The following is a 23,716-nucleotide window of genomic DNA, read 5'->3' on the forward strand; positions in this document are numbered from 1 at the left end:
TTCTGTTTTCCATACTGGCATAGGTTAGTAATGGTCCCACATACGATTCAAAAATGGTTTGCTTTTATGCCGTGACAGTAAAGAACAGCAAGTTTCAAGACAGCATGTCATTTGATGGTCAGTGAGTTCATGTGGTACCCACTTGTCCTGCTTCTTTACCTTGCTGATTTGTTTCAGATGGTCCACTACAGTTGGAATTGAAACATCAAACCTTGCTGCTAACTCACACATAGTTTGAGATGTATCTGCTTCCACTACAGTTTCCAGCACAGCATTATCCACCTTGGTCTCAGGTCTACCATGGGGTTGATTTTTAAGACTAAAGTCACCAGAGTGGAACTTCTCAAACCATCAACATAAAGTGCGCTCATCTGCCACATCTTCACCAAACACCTCGTTGTTTCGAGCTGTTTGGGATGCATTGGTTCTATGACAGAACTCATATTCATAAACAACACGAATTTTTTATCTATCCATGGGTTCACAAAAATTGATTTACAAGAGAAAACTCACAATATAATGAGACACCATGAATTATATTTCGAAAAGTAATGATAGAACTCTTCAGTGTTATAAAACAAAGAATTGTCTGGATAAAACATTAGAGTTAATCACTGTCAAACTTGGTGCATAAGAAAATCAAACATTTTATTCTTAATTACCTGATAGATATATATATATAATCAATAATAATAAAGGGTAAAATTAATTAATAATTTTACCAAGTAGTTCGGTATGTTAAAAGAACCAATATCAGTAACCTTATACAAAAATTCTATAATTGTAAGCATACTTATGATTAGGTTTCAGTAAAAATTGCTTCACCACATACTGAAATTTAGAAATAGCAGTTAAATACAATTCCACTACCATAACATATCTTATGGTAGTGGAATAGTATTTCACTGCTATTTCTAAATTTCGGAATGTGGTGAAGCAATTTTTCCTGAACCCTAATTATAATTATGCTTATAATTATAGAATTTTTGTGTGTGTGTGTGTGTGTGAGTATATATATATATATATATCCCCTGGCACGTAAAAGGCACCCACTACACTCATGGAGTGGTTGGCATTAGGAAGGGCATCCAGCTGTAGAAACACTGCCAGATCAGACTGGAGCCTGGTGCAGCCTCCTGGCTTCCCAGACCCTGGTCGAACCGTCCAACCCATGCTAGCATGGAAAACAGACATTAAACGATGATGAGGATGATGATGATATATATACACAGAGAGAGGCAGGCAGACAGACATTCTCTTATTCTTGGATTACTTCTAAGAAGCCTGCTTCTTAACCACAGGGTTTAGGGTTCAGTTCCACTGCTCAGCACCTTGGGCAAGTGTCATCTATTGTAAACCTGGGCCAACTGATGTCTTATGAGGGACATGAGTTGATGGAATCTCTATGCAATTAGTGTGTACACATGTATATGTCTTTGTGAATGTCTACATTCCATGTTTCACATGGGAAAAACTCTGAACTACAAATGAAGTTTGTTGTCATTCCCTACCCACAACTATTTGCTAGCTCTGCTCTTTCAAAGATCCTTTACTTGTAAAACTGATAAGGGTTAGCAACAGTAAGGGTATCCATCCATCCATTACGTGGCACGATGCTGTGAAATTGTCTGAGATAAAACCTCTTCACTGACTTGTTCTGTTAAAATCATAATATATATTGGAGCAAGATGAACATCATTATTGCAGTGACTCATTAGAACAACAGACACAAAAAAAAATTATTTTATTCATTCCAGTCATTGGATGTGGCCATGCTGGGGTACCACCCTTGGAGGGTTTCACCTTTCTAGAAGCTTTTCAACACCTGCTTGAATGAAATTTGCATCTTGATATAGAAAAACAGTGAATAAAATATTCAGTGATATTACAAATGGTGTGTGTTCATTGAGTATGATACACATATGGCAATTTTAATTTAATGCCGTTTCAATTGCATACACTAAGTTTTTATTCAGCCCAGCAGCTATCGACAATACCAGCATATGTTTTGTTCATTTTTGACTATATATCAAAGTATGAATTTTGTTTAAGCCTCAAGTAAGGTGAAACGCATCTATCGTTCTCATAAGTCACTGCAGCAAAAATGTTCATTTTGCTCTGATATAATATATTGGATGCGTTAAAAAAATCAGTGATGATTGAAAATTTTGTAAATATAATTATAAGTTTTCAGTGTATACACAAATACCTTTTTTTTTTCTCCATCATGGGTTTATATGCTCCAATATTAGATTATTTTCTGTAGTCAATATATATTGTGAAAACTTATATTTATAATATATTGTGTTTTTAACACAAGTCTATAAAGAGATTTTATCTCAGACAATTCCACAGCATCATACCTTCTAATGTGTATACATATGTAGTATGACACAGATAGCAATATATATATATATATAATCCTCATCTTTTAACTTCTGTTTTCCATACTGGCATAGGTTGGTAATGGTCCCACATAAAAAAGCATCCAGTACATTCTGTTAAGCAGTTGGCATTAGGAAGGGCATCCAGTCATAGAAACCGGGCCTAAACTGATAAAGGAGCCTAGTGTGGTCCCTGGCCTTACCAGCTCCTATCAAACCATCCGATTCATGCCAGCATGGTAAACAGATGTTAAATGATGATATATATATATATATATATGTGTGTGTGTGTGTGTGTGTGTGTGTGTGTGTGTGTGTGTATATATGTATATATGTACACATACGCGGATGTATTATATATGTTTTTGCCTCTCTGTTTTATCCGTAAAAGTCTGTGGGTCTGTCTGTTTGTCAGTATGTCTCCTAGAAACCCCGCTTCTGCTTTGTCTTAACCATTTTATTCTGTTACATTTTCGCAGCGTCAAGAATTTCTGCAGAGAGAGATGTTGGAGTTGGCCAAAAAGTTCCCGAATATGTATGTTACCCACAACCGGTTACCCACGATCTGGGGTGGTGCTAGTTTATTACAGGCCCACCTGAACATAATGACGGAGTTACTGGCAAAGACCAACTGGAAGTGGGACTACTACGTGAATCTCAGTGAATCAGATTACCCTATCAAGTTAGTCTTTTCATTTCATTTAATGTTTAGCCTTTTTTTAATAGCTTTTCTTTTGTAACTTCTTTAACGATCATCATCATCATTGTCATAACCATCTTCATCACCAACATCATAACTGTCATCGTCATCATTGTCATTATCATGACTGACATTCTAAGACAGAAATTGGGAGACTAATAGTTGCTGCTTCTAATCTTGCTATATTGATGTGGACAAACCTACCCAGAAGAACATTGGGGTGGATCTATTGGGACTTCAACCCTAGCCAGTGTAGTGACATTCTACCAGACCACCTGGTGCCAAGGGAGGCTCAATTGGAATTCCACCCTTAGCCAGTAACATTCTACAGAACTACCTAGCTGCAACAGAGTTGGACATACCCATCTCTTAAGCTTCTTGATGCTGGCTTATATACTTTGAGTAGATTGTCTGCCACACTGAAATTTCTGTTACAGTTATTCCAATTATATAATTTTAGAAAATTATTATTTTAAAATCTCATAATGTGAGATATTCAGTAACAGTACTTTGTAGTAAAGGTTGTTTGCCAACATAACATGGCAGTCCTGGTTTAGGACTAATCTTGCTGTAATTTCACCCCAGTAGACATCACTACCCGCTGGCTATACGACACAATCTGTGTCTTTATATTTTCGAACAAGGGAATCTAGCACCCCTATTCAGCTCAAAACAATATCTGTGTATCACGATTTCTAGGTTATTTTCTTTCATCAGCTCAGAATAATTGTTCAGCTAGAGGTTGTGCTGCCAAATTCCCGTTCAAAATATATAGTTTGCAAAGTGACAACTAGTCACTGATTTATAAATTAGGAAAATTACTATTTTAAAATCTCACAGCGTGAGATAGTCAGCAACAGTACTTTGTAGTAAAGATTGTTTGCCAGCATAACATGGCAGTCCTGGTTCAGGACTAATGTTGCTGTAATTTAGACATCGTCTCCAGCTGGCTATACGACAGACATGATCTGTGTCCTTATACTTTCGAACAGGGAAATAATTTTATATCACATCTAGCTTCTTTATTTTTTTTTTCCGTTGCCTTCAATAATTTCATCAACTCTACTTACATGTTATGTATTATATTTTCCCCTCTTTAACCTGTGTTTGTTTCTTCTATATATATATATATATATATTTTTTTTTTTTTCCTAATCTAGGAAACTGGAAGAACTTGTGGCCTTTTTAACCAAATACAAAACATACAATTTTCTAAAAACACATGGCAGAGATACACCAAGGTGAGTAATCCTGCCTCTAATTATTTATGTTTTTGTATGATCGAGATCTTCCTCAGGTAGGTATCTGCTGTTTTTATGAAACCTCACATCAATAAAAACCAAGCTGCTATTGGCCTGGGCTTTAGTCAGCCCTGAGCTGAGTAGAAAATGCGGATTCGATGTGCCATGCAATAGGACTGAATCCAAAATCATTTTGTTTGGAAGTGAGCTTCTTAACCACATAGCTATACCTGCACCCCACAGTCGTGACTACCACATTACACTACTGCACAACAGCCTATACAACATGTCTTGATTCTCGTACTATACTCTAGAAAGGATATTATGTCTACCACACTAAAGCCCATATGTGTTCTAACTCCACCAATATTGCTGTCATTATTGACCCAACACCGACCACAATCACCACTACTACTATCACTGCTACAACCATCGCCAGCATCACAACCACAACTACCATCACCACCACTGCTACTACTACTACCACCACCACCAATATCATAACCACAACTACCATCACCACCACTACTACTGTCACCACCATCACCAACACTACTACTGTCACCACCATCACCAACACTACTACCAAGGCTGCCAACATCACAACCACTATTACCACTACCATCATCACAGCCACTACTACTATCATCGTCACCACTACCATCACAATCATCATCACCACCACCACCCCACTGCTACCATCATCACAGCCACTACTACCATCATCAACATCACAACCATCATCACCACCACCCCACTGCCACCATCATCACAACCACTACTACCACCATCACAACCACCACCATCAACACAACCACTTCCACTACTACCATCACTACAACAAAACTAGTCTCACACCTCTCTGACCATAATCTTCCAGGTTTATTCAAAAACAAGGTTTGGACCAGACGTTCTTCGAATGCGAGAATCACTTATGGCGTGTTGGACCACGGAACATTCCAGAAGGTATCCGGGTTGACGGAGGAAGCGACTGGATCGGCATTCATCGGAACTTCTGTGAATATATCATTAAATCTGAAGACAAACTTGTCCTGGGATTGAAACGGGTCTATGAATTTACACTTCTACCTGCCGAGGTAAGTTAGCATTCCTGCTCCAGGGACCCTGAAGTAGTTTTATAAGAATTTTTTTCTTTTTGTGGATGATTGATCTACTAGAAACAACAGTTAAATGTACCAGGAATCATACTCTCCTCCTTCTGCATCTTCTCAGTATTTTTATTATTATTATTATTATTATTATTATTATTATTATTGGGTTGTCCGGAAAGCTCATGCCAATTTATAGTAGCTTACCTTTCAACTTTTTTTAGAACATGGTTGAGTCCATAAAATAGGATTTGACTACACCTCCATTTAGAGCACTGTTTAAGCTATCTTTTCATGGAAAAAGGTTTATGTTCCTATAACCTGTGTTAATTCTGTAACCCTTTAAAATGGAAGATAAGAAAGTTCATTTTCGGCACTTGATGCTTTGGGAACCAGACAAAAATTGCTGCAGCTCGGCTAGGATGTGTTACCCCACCCTCAATATTCACCAGATATTGCTCCTTCGGATTTCCACTTATTCAGGTCTCTGCAGAATAGTCTTAATGGTAAAAATTTCAATTCCTTGGATGATGTAAAAAGATACCTTGATGAATTCTTTACCATGAAAGCACCTCAATTCTGGGAAGAGGGTATTTGGAAGTTAATGGAAAGCTGGAGACGCATTGTGTAACAAAATGGTTCATATTTGGTTGATTAAAAATGTAATGGCAAGACCTTTTTCTTTCTTTTAAAATTCGGCACAAACTTTCCAGACAACCCAATAATTATTACTATTAAGGCAGTGAGCAAGCAGAATCGTTAACATGCCGGGTGAAATGCTTAGCGGTACTTCACCCGTTGGTATATTCTGAGTTCAAACTCTGCCAAGGTCAACTTTGCCTTTCATCCTTTCAGAGTCGATAAAATAAGTACCAGTTCAACACTGGGGTTAATGTAAATGACTTTTTCCCTGCCCCGAAATTAGTGGCTGTATGCCAAAATTTGTAACTATTATAATTATTACTGTTATTATTATTAAGGTGGTGAGCTAGCAGAATTGTTAGTGTGCTGGACAAACTGCTTAGCAGTATTTCACCTGTTGCTACATTCTGAGTTCAAATTCCACCAAAGTCGACTTTGCCTTTCATCCTTCTGGGGTCAATAAAATAAGTACCAGTTGAAGACTGGGGATCAATATAATTGACTCATGCCCTCCCCAAAAACTGCTGCCCTTGTGGCAAAATTTGAAACCATTACTATTATTATTATTATTTTTATTGTTGTTCTTATTGAGCGAGAGAGCAACACACACCATCAAAGTGATGCTGGGATGCAAATATGCTAAGTCCAATATACCCATCATGACAACCCATCTGATAAGGGTGCACCAGGCACATGCATCACAACCATATGTGTGCGACATGGTGATCTCTACTCTAGATAAACAGCGCATGACCTTGCAGATGGGGCCCAGTTAGAATTTTCTTCAGGCTGAGTAGCCCACCCCGCTCAAAAGGTCCCTGAATAAGGGTTGTTTAAGGATGTTTAAGAAACCCATATTTCCAGAGGTGAATTATTCAAACCCCACAGAATCCCTCTCTATACTTGGCTATGATGCTTTCCCCACTACTCCTGCCCCTGATCAGAGATGCACATATCAACCACTAAGGGACATTCTCAACTGTGATATTGAGTTGAATATTTACTGTAGCCAACCTTTTACATCAAGACAAAACATGTACAACTTAACACTTCCAATCAGTTAAAATCAGAAGCCAGGTGAGCCATTCCTGATATTGCATTAGGGCACTTATTATTATTATTATTATTTTGATGGTGATTTATCAGAATCATTAGCACAATGGATAAAGTGCTTATGAGCATTTCTTCTGACTCATTACATTATCAGTTCAAGTACCACCAAGGTCACCTTGACTTTCATCCTTCTGGGGTCGATTACTGAGGTTGATATAATTGATTAGCCCCTCCCCAAAAATTTCAGACCTTGTGCTTATAGTAGAAAGAATTAATATTATTCCAATTATCAATCTCAATTTTAGAGATGAAGCTTTTTTTATATTATTATTATTATTAATAATATTTGGTAGAATAGGTAAACTGGGGATCAGAAATGCCTTACAGGTATTGAGTTACATCTTTTTACATTCATCATCATCAATCATTTAACGTCTGTTTTCCATGCTGGCATGGGTTGGATGGTTTAACTGGAGCTGGTAAGGCCAGGGGTCACACCAGGCTCCATTGTCTGTTCTGGAATGGATTTTCTATGGCTGGATGCCTTTCCTAATGCCAACCACTCCATAGAGTGTACTGGGTGCTTTTAATGTGACACCCACATCAGTGCTTTTTATGTGGCATTAGCACTGGTATCAATTCTGCAGTGGTGGACAGGTCCACTCAAGTACAGCAATGTGCCACATATCTCAGTCCTTAGTCATCTTCTTCATAAGGCTCAATGTCTTAAGATCAGCCTTCAATTATGAAGACTTCATACCATATCTTCCTGGGTCTCCCTCTTCCACAAGCTCCAGCCACTTTAAGCAATCGGCATTTCTTTATGCAACTGTCTATGCTTGGGGACCAATTTTACATTTCATCCTTCCAAGGGGTTGATAAACTGTGAACACCAGTGATATACTGGTTCAATATAAATAATTGCATCCACCCCTCCACCACCCATTCCTACCTACATTGGAAACTACTATTAACACCAGCCCTGAAAGACATTAAAGGTGCACAGAAATGATAACAAAAACTATTCGCTAGAATCTTGGACTTTGGCATTAACCTTTTGTCTGTTTGTTTCCGTTTCAGTCATTTTTCCACACAGTATTACAGAACAGTAAGTTCTGTGGAATGTTTGTTGACAACAACCTTAGAATCACCAACTGGCGCCGGAAGCTTGGCTGTAAATGTCAGTATAAACACATCGTGGATTGGTGTGGCTGTTCACCAAATGTCTTTAAATCTGCAGATCTACATCGGCTGATGGTAAGCATGATTTTATATATATATATATATATATATATATATATATATTATATATATATATATATATATATATATATATATATATATATATAAAAGACTGTTGTGTGTGTGTGTGTGTGCCTGCATCTCTGTGTTTGTGCAACTGTGTGTGTGTGCATCTGTGTCTATATGTGTGTGTGTGTGCAGATATTTTGTGTAGTTCACTGGGGATTTATCCTTCCACCAAAACATCTGCTACATACACACACCAACACACACATGTAGACAGACACACAAATGCATACACACACACACACACACACAATAAAATATACACGTTTGCACCTCATTTATAAAGTCTTAACTACCATACTACACCCCCCCTATTCAATGTCCTATTTACTACACCATACCCAACACAACTTGTCCTATCTTCCACTTTGCATTCCCCACACAACATTTTCAGACTGGAATGAGATTAAAATCTGTAAACAATGATAATAATAATAATAATAATAATAATTGTGTACAGTGCTCAGGTGCACTACAACTCATCTAAAGTGTATATATAATCAGGTGTAGTTTCGGCGGATTTCGGAAAGCATGAGGGCCTTAAAAGATGCAGTGTCATGGCAGTCAACAACTGACGCAGGCAGTTTATTCCATGCTTCAGCAACTCTGAGCGTGAAAAAATGTTTCCGAAAGTCATGAGAGCTGTATTGTTTTCTGACTTTGTAGGCATGTCCACGTGTGTTAGACACATGGAGACCAAAAAGGTGTTCAGTGTTGTTGTTGGTGAGGTGGTTGATAACTTTGTGGGTGTTTACCAAGTCCGTCGCCAGACGCCGGAGCTTCAGTGAATCCATGCCCAGGGAAACAAGGCGCTCAGAATATGGTAGGTGTCTGATGGAGGGTATGCGTTTGGTTGCACGTCTCTGGACAGATTCCAGGAGGTCAATGTTCTGTGCAAGATAGGGGTTCCAAACTGATGATGCAAATTCCAAGTGTGGTCGTACCATAGCTGTATACAGTTTTAAATAGATGGCTGGAGAGCGGCTAACAAAAGACCTGCTGAGTGATGCCAAGACACCCTCGGCCTTCCTGACAATCTTAGAGATATGCTTTGTCCAACGCAAATCACTGCTGACAGTGATGCCTAGGTCACGCTCGCAAGAGGATTTCTTGATATCAGTGTTGTGGAGGGAGTATGTGAACGCAGGGTTTTTTCTCCCAAAATGCATGGTGGTACACTTGTCCACAGCCAGTTTCAGTTGCCAGTCTGTGATCCATTGCTGCATTGTGTCTAGGTCTGATTGAAGGAAGAGTTGTAGACATCAGGATCTGTCCTCTTGATTTCAAGGTACAGCTTGATGTCGTCTGCATATTTCAATACTGTGGCATTCTTTAAATTGGCATCTATGTCGTTAATGTATGCCACAAACAAGAGGGGACCAAGGACAGATCCCTGTGGTACACCCGATGACATCTCATATGGTGTAGAGTGCTGTCCTAGAACTGTGACAACCTCCTTTCGGCTGAGGATGAAGGATTTCAACCAGTTAAAAAGGTCATCCCCCACACCCATTGCAGAGAGTTTCACCATAAGCCTTTTGTGTGGCACAGAGTTGAAAGCCTTAGCAAAGTCAAGGTAGACAACATCCACCCATGAGCCACTGTCAGTAATCTGAGTAATGTCCTCAAAGAACTCGACAAGCTGGTCACTGCAGCTGGAGTTAGGGACAAATCCATATTGTGAGGGTCGGATGAGACTGTGAGAGCTCCAGAAGTTCCAGAGTGTTTCTCTGACACACGATTCCATCAGTTTTGCAATACAGCTAGTGAGACTGACTGGGCGATAGTTGACAGGTGATGTGCGGTCGCCCTTTTTGAACAGATCTAAGCACATACAGCTGTTTACCTACACAAATGAAGATCTATCAGTATACTGTGGTAGGGAACATCTACACCTGTGGTCCACGGACCCCTGGTGTTCCACAAAGGTAGTACTGGGGGTCCATGAACTAAATTCAAAATTTCATATATATATATATATATATATAATAGACCTTTATATAAATAAATAACGTGAAATACACGAAGGGACGAACAAAAAGACAAACGGGTCATTCAAAGCCTTCATTCTTCAGTCAGAAACTGATCCCTCATCGCAGATTTCGGCTGTTTAATTCTGAGATCCGCTCTGAATCAGCCAGCCACAGAAGGAAAGAATGAAACGCAACAGAGACGAACATGAAACGAAAAATCTTTTTTGGGGACAGTAACGGTTAAAAACATGGATGACATAGGCGCCCTACGGCTTTGAGACAAACAGAGAGACACAAAAACAATATCAACAGCGTGGAAAAAATTACCTTTTCGGTGATGAGACACATGTTGTTAAGGTTAAGCATATTAAAAGGGGGTCTGTCTAGTTGCTGAATTGAGCATTTTTACAATTCTTTTGTTTTAATATTGCAGAACATGGATGAAAAACCAATTTTCTTTGCTCGGAAGTTTGAACCAGTGGTTAACCAGGACATAATCAACAGTGTGGACACGTATCTATTTGGATACAGTAACCAAGGTATGTGAAAGGTGGGGGTGTGGCCAGTTGGGTATTTGAGGGTGGGTATTACAACATGATTGGTGAGACATGCATACAATGAAACAGCTAGATAGATATGGTTATTTCATATATAATGATGGATCAACAGATGGAGAGATAAAGTCAGACAAACATTATATATATATAAATAAACAAAAATTTTCATAATTATGAGTATAATTATAATTAGGGTTCAGCAAAAATTTGGTTCTTCCAGATTTTCTTATGGTAGAGAAATAGTTAGTTTTTAACTGCTATTTCTAAATTTCGGTATGTGATGAAGCAAATTTTTGCTGAACCCTAATTATAATTATACTCATAATTATAAAAATTTTTGTTTAAGTTTACCACTAATGGTTCTTTAACATACTGAACTACTTGGTAAAATTATTAATTATTAATTCATTTTGCCCTTTATTTTTTATATATATATATGTGTGTAGATTTATGTAAATAGCTGTGGCTGTGCAAGTAGACACAGTCATGACTGGGTAGTTAGGGATTTTGTTTCTCAACCATATAGTCTTGGGTTCAGTCCTACTGCATTGCACCCTGGGCAAGAGTCTTCTGCTGTATCATCATATAATGTCAAGATAAGAAGATACACACACTTCTTCATTGTCATCTTTTAATGGCTGTTTCCCATGCTGGCATGGGCTGGGTGGTTTGACAGGAGCTTGAAAGCTGGAGGGATGCACCAAGCCCCAATTATCTGTTTTGGTATAGTTTTTACAACTGGATGCCCTTCCTAAGGCCAACCCCTTTACAGAGTGTGTTGGGTGCTTTTACATGGTGCTGGCACAGGTGCTTTTTACATGACATCAGCACGGATGCTTTTCTAAATGGCACCAGCACAGGAGCTTTTTATGTAACAAATGAGACCATAACCTTGTGGCCTATGCCAGGGGTGTAACCAGCCCACTTATGCATACCGTCCCTTCATTGGACACTGCTTGCGAAGACCTGTTGAGGCAAGTGAAATCAAAATCAAATTCAATGACTGGCATCCGTGCTAGTGGAGCACTAAGAGCACCATCCGAGTGTGATCATTGCCAGAGTGGCTTTCTGGCATTCGTGCCAGTGGCACATAAAAAGCACCATTCGAGTGTGATCGTTACCAGCATCGCCTTACTGGCACTTGTGCCAGTGTACGGGTGGCATGTAAAAAAAACACCATTTGGGTATGGCCATTGCCAGTACCACCAGACTGGCCCTCATGCCGGTGGCACGTAAAAGCACCCACTACACTCTCAGAGTGGTTGGCATTAGGAAAGGCATCCAGCTGTAGAAACTCTGCCAGATCAAGATTGGAGCCTGATGCAGCCATCTGGTTCACCAGTCCTCAGTCAAATCGTCCAACCCATGCTAGCATGGAAAGCGGACGTTAAACGATGATGATGATAATGACTGGCATATTCTTCATTTGTTGTCCGAAACTAGTGAGATTCTGATAAAAGCCTAAAGGAAAGATACGAACATAGACAAGCCTTCTCTCACTAGTGTTAGAGTCCCTGTACAAGGCTTTGCTCATTGTCCATCTTATGACTAACCCATTAAAGAAATAAAAATACACTGCTTCAGATGTTGTATTGAAATGCCAGCATAGTCTGAGATTGTATTTCCTCATCTCTGCCACCAACATTACCTCTATGTTATTATCAGGAAATAATTGTTTGTTTTTTTATATATATTTCCAGCTTTCCCTGGTTTCAACAGCTACTGGCAGAATGAGTTCCATCATCTCGACAGAAATACCAAAGTTGACGATGCCTACCGCACATTCTTTCACTCATTCATCCGTCTCTCCTTGCGGCACCTCACCGACTCAAACAGGCGTTGTCGGTTACGCTTCATTGAACTGCTTGAAGTAAACATGTTTTTTGAAACGGACCATTTCCATGGCCTGCTAGTGAAGTTCACTGCTGAGCAGATGAGTTCAGGTAAAGTCTATACCCTGGAGACACAGCTGCATCCCAAGACCTTCTACATGATGTACAACACAGGCAACTCAGTGGACCGTCTGCAAGGTCTCGAGGTAAGGACCACAGCTGTTTCTTGGTATTTGGGGTTTGTTTTACACATCTGTACATTTTGCCTTTTCATTGGTACAACAGCATACCAGTCCATCCAGCTATCCCTAAGTCCAGTCAGTCATCAGTCCATCCATTCATCAGTCAGTCCATTAATCAGCCAACCCCTCCACCAGTCCATCCATCTATCAGTCAATCCATTAATCAATCCATGTCTCTATCCAGCCATCCATCAGTCAATCCACCATTCAATCTATCCATCCATCAGTCCAACTATCCATTCATCAGTTCAACCACCCATCCATTCATCTATCAAATCTCTCCAGCTGTTAATCTATTCATCTCTCCTACCATCAATCAATCCATCCTTCGTTCCATCCATCAGTCAATCCCCCATTCAATCCATCCATCCATCAGTCCAGCCATCTATCAATCCATCCCTTGGACGCTCCATTCATCAATCTCTCTAGCCATTAATCCATTCGTCTCTCCTACATCAATCAGTCCATTCATTTGTCCATTCATCCATCTATCCAGCTGGCCATCCATTACTCCATACATTCATCCAATCAACCTCACCCCTCACCATCCATCTCTACTTATCCCTCCATGTTGTTGTGGTTTTGGTTTCCCCCCAACTCAAGTCCAGTGTTGCAATTCCATTTGAAGTGTCAGAATGACTTCAACTTGAGGGAGGTGGCTTTGTGTCAGGTGATGAGAGACAAGGGTATGATAGCGGAATAGGGAACAGGTGTGTTGCAGTAGAGGAGATACATGGCTACCATAGCAGGAAAAGCAAAGACAGTAGTAATGAGGTGTCAGGACATACACTTAAGATACAAGAGGGTGAATGGGAGCAGGGGTGGGACTGCAATTTTGGTAAGTTTGCAAAACCCATCAGCTGGTACCCTTAGAGGCCAGTGTGGCGGTGAGTGGCTTAGTAGTTTGGGTGTTGGATTCATAATTGTAAGATTAGGGTTTCAATTCCTGGACTGGGTGATCCATTGTGTTTTTGAGTAAAATACTTCATTTCATGTTACTCCAGTCCACTAACCTGGCAAAAGTGAGTCATCCTACGATGGACCAACATCCCATCCGGGTGAATTCATATGCCATGGAAAACTGGGAAACCGGCCCTTATGAGTCAGCACAACTTATAAAGGTAACTTACTTTTAGAGGCAGGTATTACATAACAAGCAAACTAGGTGATTGCTAGGGATGCTAATAACTTGCACAAAACTTCTGAATCCTGTTAAAAATATGAAAACTTTGTAAATAATGAGAGCATGTGAGGTCACTCCTGGAACAAAGAAGAATAAGAGATAAGAATGGGTGGGGATTTAGTTGAGAGACTCATATGGTCTTATGACCTGTCACGATTTGGCAGGAAGTATTTCAAATATTGCCCAGTAACAGATTTACTCAGCAATCATAAAACTATAAGATTTATTGTTAATTAGTGGTGGCAAGAAAAACTCTGAAGAGAGAGCTAAACAGATGGTGTAATGAAGACGATGGCCGAAAGAATGTTGCAGAAAAAAAAAAAATTGAAAAAGATTGTCACTTATTTACATTTGACGGATATTTGTCCTCATCTTGTTTGTTAACACGTTTTGGCTGATATACCCTCCAACCTTCATCAGGACAAATATCCATCAAATGTAAATAATGCACATAATTCCTGATCCCTTAAATATAGAACAAGATTGTCACCGTATAGGGTTGACCAAAGTGAGTAAACAGCCTAGAGTGTTGAAAAAGTTGACATCTCTCGCTTGTCTTCAACCTAGTCTAGCATTAAAGATTAAATGTCCAGAATGAACTGGCATTCATTAAAATCCCAAGTTTCCAGAGTTGAGAGTCTACACTTATGATATCCATATCAATGCCACATTTCAATGACTCCTGGCCTCCTTCCAGCCACCAGGAGTAGGGTATCACCAACAAATGATAGATGCAGCGACATGTTGTTACACCTCATGCTCCATACTGCTACTACTGCTACTACATTTCAATACATTTGCTCTCCAGCAAGCATGAAAATAAATAAACGTGCCCTTTTAAAGTCTAGCCAGGCTCATGGGCCCGGTTTCCCAGTTTCAATGGCGTATGTTTCCCTAGCTGGACAGGACGCCAGTCCATCGCAGCGTTACTCATTTTTGCCAGCTGAGTGGACTGGCGCAACGTGAAATGAAGTGTTTTACTCAAGAACACAACGCCTCGCCCAGTCCAGGAATCGAAACCACAATCTTACGATCATGATGCCGACACCCTAACCACTAAGCCACATGCCTCCACCTCCAGGAAGCATTAAGAGGCTTATTCCAGTTTTAGATTGGATTCGAACCAGTAACCTTTATTTCTAAACTAAGATATTGAAAATATCTCATCCACTAGATTGCTGTATCTTCCATAACACTGAATATTCATTAAGGCAGATGCTAAAAAAACAAACATCTTTACTGTCTTTATTCAGAACTCTTCTGTTTTTTATTGCTGATATTTGTGAAGGCACTTTGCCCAGTGGTTAGAGCATTCTACTCATAGTCACTTGACTGCGATTTCAATTTCTAGACCAAGCAGTGCATTTGTGTCCTGTAGTAAAAGATTTAATTTCCTATTGCTCCAGTGTGGTCAGCTATAAATGAGTAACCCTGCAATGGATTGGTATCATATTCAGAGACAATATTGTGATCTCGATCACTAATGCGCCATGTAAAGTAAGGTAAAGTTACCTTATCAAGTCATGCCGACTCATAAGGGCTAGTTTCCCTGGTTTCAACGGCATATATAAATTCCCCACCTGGACAGGACACCAGTCTTTCACAGGGTTTACTCACTTTTGCCAGCTGAGTAGACTGGAGCATTGTGAAATGAAGTGTTTTCCTCAAGAACACAATGCGTTGCCCAGCCCAGGAATCAAAACCACAATCTTACGACCACGAGTCCAACACCCTAATCACTAAACCACATGCCTCCACTTACACACCAGGTAACCAGCTATATGAATCCTAGGACTCTAAACTGTAATATCCTGGGGACTTTCAGTGATGTTTGTTTTTGCAAATTATTTTGACTCTCTTCCATCGCATTTTCTTAGTGTTTTTTCTTCCTTCTTGTTCTTGTTATTGACAATGTTTTTCCTTCTATATTCCAGGTTGGCACTGATTTTGACCCGAAAGAACTGATTTTCAGGAATTATGGTCAGCTGATGGGACCTTACAGCAACATTGCCTTACGTCATTCATGGGGTAATGGCAACGAGGTAGCTGTCTCAGTTGCCTGGATTGACCCTAGTAATACTGTTGCAGCATCCTTTGATATGAAAATACCATCTGGTGTACATATTGGCGCACACAAACCCCAATTTAAAAAGCCTTTGCGCCCAGGTGTCTGGACTATAAAAGTTTTCCATGAATGGGAGACATTTGCTGAAGTGAAGTTTCTGATTCTCCCATTGAGTTTTTACCAAGAGAGACCCATCCTTGCCCCCGAGATCTATGCAACTCACAACGGACCCAAAGGACATTACCTCGAAAAAGACTTCGACTTCTCAGATTTTCGGAAACCACTAAAAATCGAGAACATCACCGAAGCCGAAAACCGGGCGACCATCAATGGTCGCAAGGTTGGAAAAGATCTTGAGAGGTGGATCGACACATTAACTGCAGAATTTTGGCAGCTTCAGAACTTCTGTGCACACAAGGAGACAGTACCTTTATGTGGGGTACTCGAGAAATGTGAACACTCCACCTGGAGCTCCATGTCAACAGATACAAAGTCAACAATTACACTGGTCGATGAAAATACAGGATACCTTCGGTAGCTTTCATTATTGTGAGGATAGTTCTGGGACATGGTACCTCTCTCCTCCTCGATGGACCTCAGTCACTGTATGGGACAAACTAAAAATAGAACCAACAGTGGCAGCAGAGGAAAGGGGAATATCATGTTCCCAGAATTGGGATCTATAATGATTCAATATTTGAATCTCAACTGTGCCATCCTAGTTTTTTTTTTTTTTTTTTTTTTTTTTTTGTAATTCATTCTGTGTTTTTCCATTTTTTTTTTTTAAAGGAATGATGCAAATTACAACCAAAAGTGGACAAATGCAAATTTGAAATTACTAAAAAAAAATGCAAATATTAATGATGAAAAATGCTAATTATGAAATCATATTTTGGAGTATGGTGTGGGTGCAGATTGAAAAATACCATTTCATGTCTTTTTTTTTTTTGTGTCATCTACCAAAATTACTTACAAAAAAAAATTGTTGCAAAAAGAAAACTAAATCACCTAGACTGTCAGTTTTACTGGAAATACCCAATGGCTATTCAGTAGTGGTGTGTGCGTGTGTGTGCATGTATCTGCACATGTGTCAGTGCAGTTTTGGTGCTCTACATGCACACACAACAAAAGGCATAAATATAACTGATATATTTATATTACCATATATGTAGCATATGTATGTGTGTCTATATATATATATATATATATATATGTGTGTGTGTGTGTATTTATGTATATGATATGTATGTTTATATATGTAGCTATATACATTTTTATGTATATGTGTGTGTGTGTCTGTATATAATTAATAGAAGCCCTAGACAGTATTAGAAGGAATAGATATGTAAGGGATTCTTATGAGTACAGGCCTTTTGGAAAGTACATATTGTGAAGGTAAATACATATATTTTACTAAAAGCACATGCTGGTAAGTTTAATCCCGTCATATCATGTATATATATATTTTCTATATGTGTGTATGTGTTTTATATCCTCATTTGTGTGTATGTATGTGTAAGGACAAACTAGAAATGTCCAGTTACATGAGCATAACATTACATTAAACCTAGGGTTAGCATTTGATCCAAACATCTTGCCATACTTGTAGTTTTGAGTTCAAACCTACCTAACAGTCAGTATGTTATGCCCACCATCCAAATCAAGGCTCTTCAACTTTTTGCTCTTGATCTGTTCACCTGACAAGAGGTTGCTCCTCCATGTTGACAGAAGGAGCTGCTGTGTCCATTTTGCTACCCTTCTCTTTCCATCACAGTACTTGAACTCAGCTGATCTCAGTCTGTGTAACTTCACCATTAAAAGGGTGACATCAACTAAAGGTAGCTGACTATAAATAAAACATGGCTCCAAAACAAGGTACTTTAATGTAGCTCCTATGAGGTTACTTATTTGCTCTGCTAGAAAGAGCAGCTAAATGTCCTTGCTTTTACAGCCATGTCTTTAACCCTTTAGTGTTTGCATTATTCTGCCCAAATTAATCCTTTTTTATCCACATTGTTTTGAACTAATCATGCATTATCTTGGAGCTATGAGATTTTGATGAGGTAGCTGTTAATTTTTAAAACGATATTGTAGGGTTGGTGTGAGAGACCAGATCTGGCCAGTTTGAACATAAAACAGGCAGAATACTTTTGGCCGGATATGGCCGGTTTAAATGCTAAAGGGTTAAAAAGCATCGGAGCAGAGTTGACTGTGTATACTTGAATATATATAGTTATACATCCATCCATATGTATGCATCTGTATAGTGTGTGTGTGTGTGTGTCTATATACATCTATGTAAATGTGTGTGTGTGTATATATACACATACATGAAGGCAAGACAGGGTGGTTCCTAAGTATTACAGAAAATGGTAAAAACCAAAATATCTAACTTGTTTATGTAAAGAAAATCTGGTCACATGATTAGTAAGAAAGAGCTAGTGTGCTTGACCCACGGATTGCTGAGGTTATTCAGGAATGGAACCACTGGACTGAACAGTTTATCACTTTTGGAGTCCAGATCAGTAAATTCTGACACAAGATTGGAGTTGAGTGGTTTTAGTGCCATTCCTTACCATACATACCATCTGTGTATGTATCTTGCCCATCTCTTTTTTGTCTGTTTGTGTGTGTGTGTGTGTGTGTGAACTTATATCTTGTGTATTGGGAAGGTTGTTATACAAATAATAATAAACACATGCACAGACAGGCTCAATATCACTTCTTCGTTGTTAGTCAATTGGTGAGATATCAAAGTAATTAATCAATCGTTTGTTTAATATGTTGCTTAAACAAATGATCAATTATTTATTTGATTAACCCACTTGCTGACAAAGAAGAGATATTGAACCAGTGCATGCGTTTGTTATTATTGGCATAATGACCCTCCCAAGACAAGATGTGTTTCAACACACAAACTCAAATCAAGAATCTTGCAAACCAAATACAAAAACCAAGTGTGTGTGTGTGTGTATATGTATATATTTGTACGTGTGTGTGTATATGTATATATATATATATATATATTCTTGCATTCATACATACATACACACATATATAAACATAGACACACACACACATATATATAGCCACATGTTTCCACATGTTCCTGTGAAGTATTTAACCCGTTACTATTGATGTTATTTAATTGATTACCCAAAATATGATTTCAATCAATATCATTTTAATCAATCGTAGCCCGTTGAAAGAGAGAAGACAGAAAAAGAAAAGAAAAAAAAACAGCGCTGTCCCAAAGCAAACAACCAAAAATAAAAAAAAAAGAACCCTCAATATCCTTAACGTTGCTATCCCCACTTGAACACAAAAGGCAAGTGGCACTCCAAGACCAAGTAATAAGGACTTCTTCACTCAATCTGCCGTTCTAAGTCATTTGAGGGAAAGAATTCACTCAAATTTTGTTATTTTTATACCAACTTGTATATGCTTTTATGAATTTTTTTTTTCACAGTATGTGTGTGTGTGTGAGTGTGTTGTGTATACCTGTGTGTGTGTATGTGTGTGAGCCTTTTGTATCCATATGTATGAGTATATGTATGTGAGAATATGTATATGCACACACAAATAGTAATATGTCTATATATATATATATGTGTCTATATATATATATATGTGTCTATATATATATATGTGTCTATATATATATATATATATGTGTCTATATATATATATATATATGTGTCTATATATATATATATATATGTGTCTATATATATATATGTGTCTATATATATATATATATGTGTCTATATATATATATGTGTCTATATATATATATATGTGTCTATATATATATATATATGTCTATATATATATATATATGTCTATATATATATATATATATATGTGTCTATATATATATTATATATGTGTCTATATATATATATATATGTCTATATATATATATATATGTCTATATATATATATGTCTATATATATATATATGTCTATATATATATATATGTCTATATATATATATATGTCTATATATATATATGTCTATATATATATATGTCTATATATATAATATGTCTATATATATATATGTCTATATATATGTCTATATATATATATATATATATATATACACACAAATGTTTATATATATATATATATACACATATACTCATTCATATATGTATGTCATATATATATATATATACACATATACTCATTCATATATGTATGTCATATATATATATATATATATACATATACTTATTCATATATGTATGTCATATATATACATATGTATATATATATACACACATCATAGACATGATGTAAATATATGTAGATGCATGTGTGTGTATATATATATATATATATATATATATATATTTCATTGAATTGTGTGTGCATGTATTTGTGTATGCCTCATATGCCTGAAAGTGTGTGTGCATGCGTGTGTATGCTTGCATGTGTCTGATTAATCCAGACTGAGGTTGTGTTTTCTCCCCACACACACACTCACACACACACACACACACACACCACAATCAAACCTCTGCCTTCAACACCCCTCCTCCTCCCCTCATCACCCATTGATCTGCTGAAAAAAAAAATACTAACACCTCTCTAGCCGAGTAACTCCTCCCACCCTTGCAGACCCTCCTCCCACCTCTACCACCGATTTGTTATTCATCCTGTTGTTTTTATTGTTTGTTTTTCTCCTTTTTTTCTTTTGTTAATATTCTCTCATTAACATTGTTTTTGTTGTCTTTTAGTGTAAAAGAAGCAGCTTGATAACCACCAATGATACATACATTATATATATATGTGTGTGTGTGTATATATATATATGTGTGTGTGTATGTATATACATATTTATGTGTGTATAAAACACATCGTTCATTCATCTATTCTTTCCATGCTAACATGGATAGACAAAAACACTATTGAAGTATTGTATTTTCTGCCACATGGCCTTCCTCTTGCTACACACGCATGTATATATTTATATATATATGTATATATATACACACACACACCCAGAACCATGCTAATAGCTTCGAAGTGAAATTTAGGATTTCTCAGTTTTCCGTGAACTGATTTTGATAAAACATTTCCCAGCTGGTCTGCACACTAATGGCAACACCATTGTTATGTTTTCATTATTTGGTGTAACGTCCTTTATTTCAAATTCTTCAGTTTTTGGGCGAACCACGCTAACAGCTTTTGAATGAAAATAGCTAATCTAGATATTTGTTTTTCAGAAAATGAAGGGCAGCGATACATATTAAGCATACACTGAGTATATATTTAATAGAAAAGCATAATAATATTATAACATTCACATTATGAATTATTTAGCCACATGAGCGCCATTTCGACGGATAATTTCAAAAACCCTATTAGTCATAGAATCTGTCAGTTTCTTAATAGTATCAAGTTGGATTGCCTCTGCTGCAGCTTTGATGGTCACCCATAAGATATCTTTTGACGTAAATTAACATCCATAGGCATAAACATCTTGTTTAATGTGGACCAAAGATTTTCAATAGGGTTGAAATCTGGAGATGCTGACGGCCTCACCATCAACTTTTCACCTTGTATGCCGTAAGACCCTAGTAATGTTTGGGTGGTCCTAGCAGAGTGGGGGTAGGAGTGTTGTCATGCATGAGTATGAGATTCTAAGGAATCTCGTAGCCATGCATGGTATGTCATCTTGCCAGAGAACCAAGATCTCCTTCAAGAGATTGCAGTGAGTAGCTGCAGTCGCTTTAACCCCTTCAGGCACCTTGACTGGACCAACAAGTCTGTCCCCAATGACACCAGCCCACAACATGGCTCTTCCACCCTGTTGTTGATGTCGTAAACGTTGGTGATGCTCATCTCTAAAATAAACCCAACCATTTTCCCAACTGTCAGGTCCATCAAGGGTCGCCCTGGTTTTGCCAGTGAACAGAATACAACTTATGTCTAACGTCAAGTACTTTTGGTCCTATTGAAACCTCAAACTTCTGTGACGGGGCATTAAAGTTTCATGAGTCCTCACACATAAGCCATGGTTCCAAGGACATGATTTCTGGTGGTTTTCAATACATGAGGAAGTCCAGAGGTGGTGAAAATGGCTTTGCTTGTTTTTTCAGGTTTCCCACATAACTTTCGGCCAATGTTCCTTAAGTCCCTAGCTGTCACATCTATGGAGGTCCCTCTATCGGATCATTTCTTCCTTGACGACAGGTCCTTCGGGAATCATCTAACCGTGTCCACATGACAACCTAACTTCTCCGCAAGGACATGTAAAGAGGTGCCTTTAGCACTTTCCTTGTCGATGACAGATTTTTCTTCATCGTTAAGGCCTTTTCCATGTCTCATTGTTCTTAGAGAGGAGAGACGCTATTAACATGGTTCACCCAAAAACTGTTGAATCTGAAATAAAGAAAGGATGTTACACCGAATAAGGAAAACATAACAATGGTGATGCCATTAGTGTGCAGACCAGCTGGGAAATGTTTTATCAAAATCGATTCACAGAAAACCCGAGAAATCCTAAATTTCACTCCTAAGCTATTAGCATGCTTCTGGGTATGTGTGTGTGTATATATATATATATATATATATATATAGGGAGAGAAAGAGAAAGACATACATCCATCTATATACGCGCATGCACATCCAACCCCCACACACACATCAAACCACTATGCACACTTAAAAGTAACACAATAGAATGTGAGAGGGCTGATGAGGGTTTGTATTGGCAACTGATAGGCCTTGTTAGTTAAGATAAATGCCTGTAATTTAATCTCTCTGTCAAGTACCTCCTCAATGAATCAGATGTGGTGGGGCCAGGACAGATAATATTCAGGAAAAACAACTTTTAGTTTATATAGCAAGAATAGAGCTGCCCGTTGTAAGAAAGAATGGCTAACTTATGTTCACTTTGTATGTGTTTGAGACTACAAGAGGTCACTGGAAAGTTCCTGAGTTGAAGGGTATCACAAAAGGCCTGGTTAGAGGCCCAACCTTCTGAGTTCTTTTACATGGTTTAGAAAAACTGAAGGACTACTGTAATAAGTGTGTGAATCTGAAAGGGGAATATGTTCATTGAAATCATTATTTATTTTCCCTCTTGTATTTTCTTTTATCCAAAGCCAGAAACCCCCTTTTAAATGTGTGTGTGTTGCTCTATGACTGAATAAGTGTCTTTGTATGGGTGTGTTTAATGTTAAAAATCTTTCAATAGCAGCTCTAAAGCAAGTTCACAAGAAACACAGACAGGAATTTTTTAAAGCGTGTTTACTGATATTGCAATGATCCACAATTAAGTTTAATGTTACAAAGGAAAAGATGAAGTTCATTTGAACTGTGAGATTTCAGTCTACACACAGACACACACAATTATGCTATATATTGTGTATATGTGTAGTAATACACCAAAAAGAGTCTAGTAGACTAAGTAC

At 38.0% G+C, this 23,716-nt stretch overlaps 1 protein-coding gene across 1 annotated transcript in view; it reads left to right on the top strand.

Moving 5' to 3' along the window:
- The window catches only part of LOC115220895 (xylosyltransferase 2-like), a 319,961-nt gene extending 301,653 nt beyond the window's left edge, over window positions 1-18,308 (top strand). The window contains exons 6-12 of the mRNA XM_029791092.2: window positions 2,864-3,066; window positions 4,245-4,325; window positions 5,206-5,422; window positions 8,210-8,386; window positions 10,844-10,949; window positions 12,668-13,005; window positions 16,159-18,308. Of these exons, the coding sequence (XP_029646952.1) occupies window positions 2,864-3,066; window positions 4,245-4,325; window positions 5,206-5,422; window positions 8,210-8,386; window positions 10,844-10,949; window positions 12,668-13,005; window positions 16,159-16,827 (1,791 nt within the window). The 3' untranslated portion in view covers window positions 16,828-18,308. The remainder of the gene's footprint in view (window positions 1-2,863; window positions 3,067-4,244; window positions 4,326-5,205; window positions 5,423-8,209; window positions 8,387-10,843; window positions 10,950-12,667; window positions 13,006-16,158) is intronic.
- Window positions 18,309-23,716: the final 5,408 nt, after the last annotated feature.

Source organism: Octopus sinensis, linkage group LG17 (assembly GCF_006345805.1).
Source record: "Octopus sinensis linkage group LG17, ASM634580v1, whole genome shotgun sequence".
Lineage (NCBI taxonomy): Eukaryota > Metazoa > Mollusca > Cephalopoda > Octopoda > Octopodidae > Octopus > Octopus sinensis.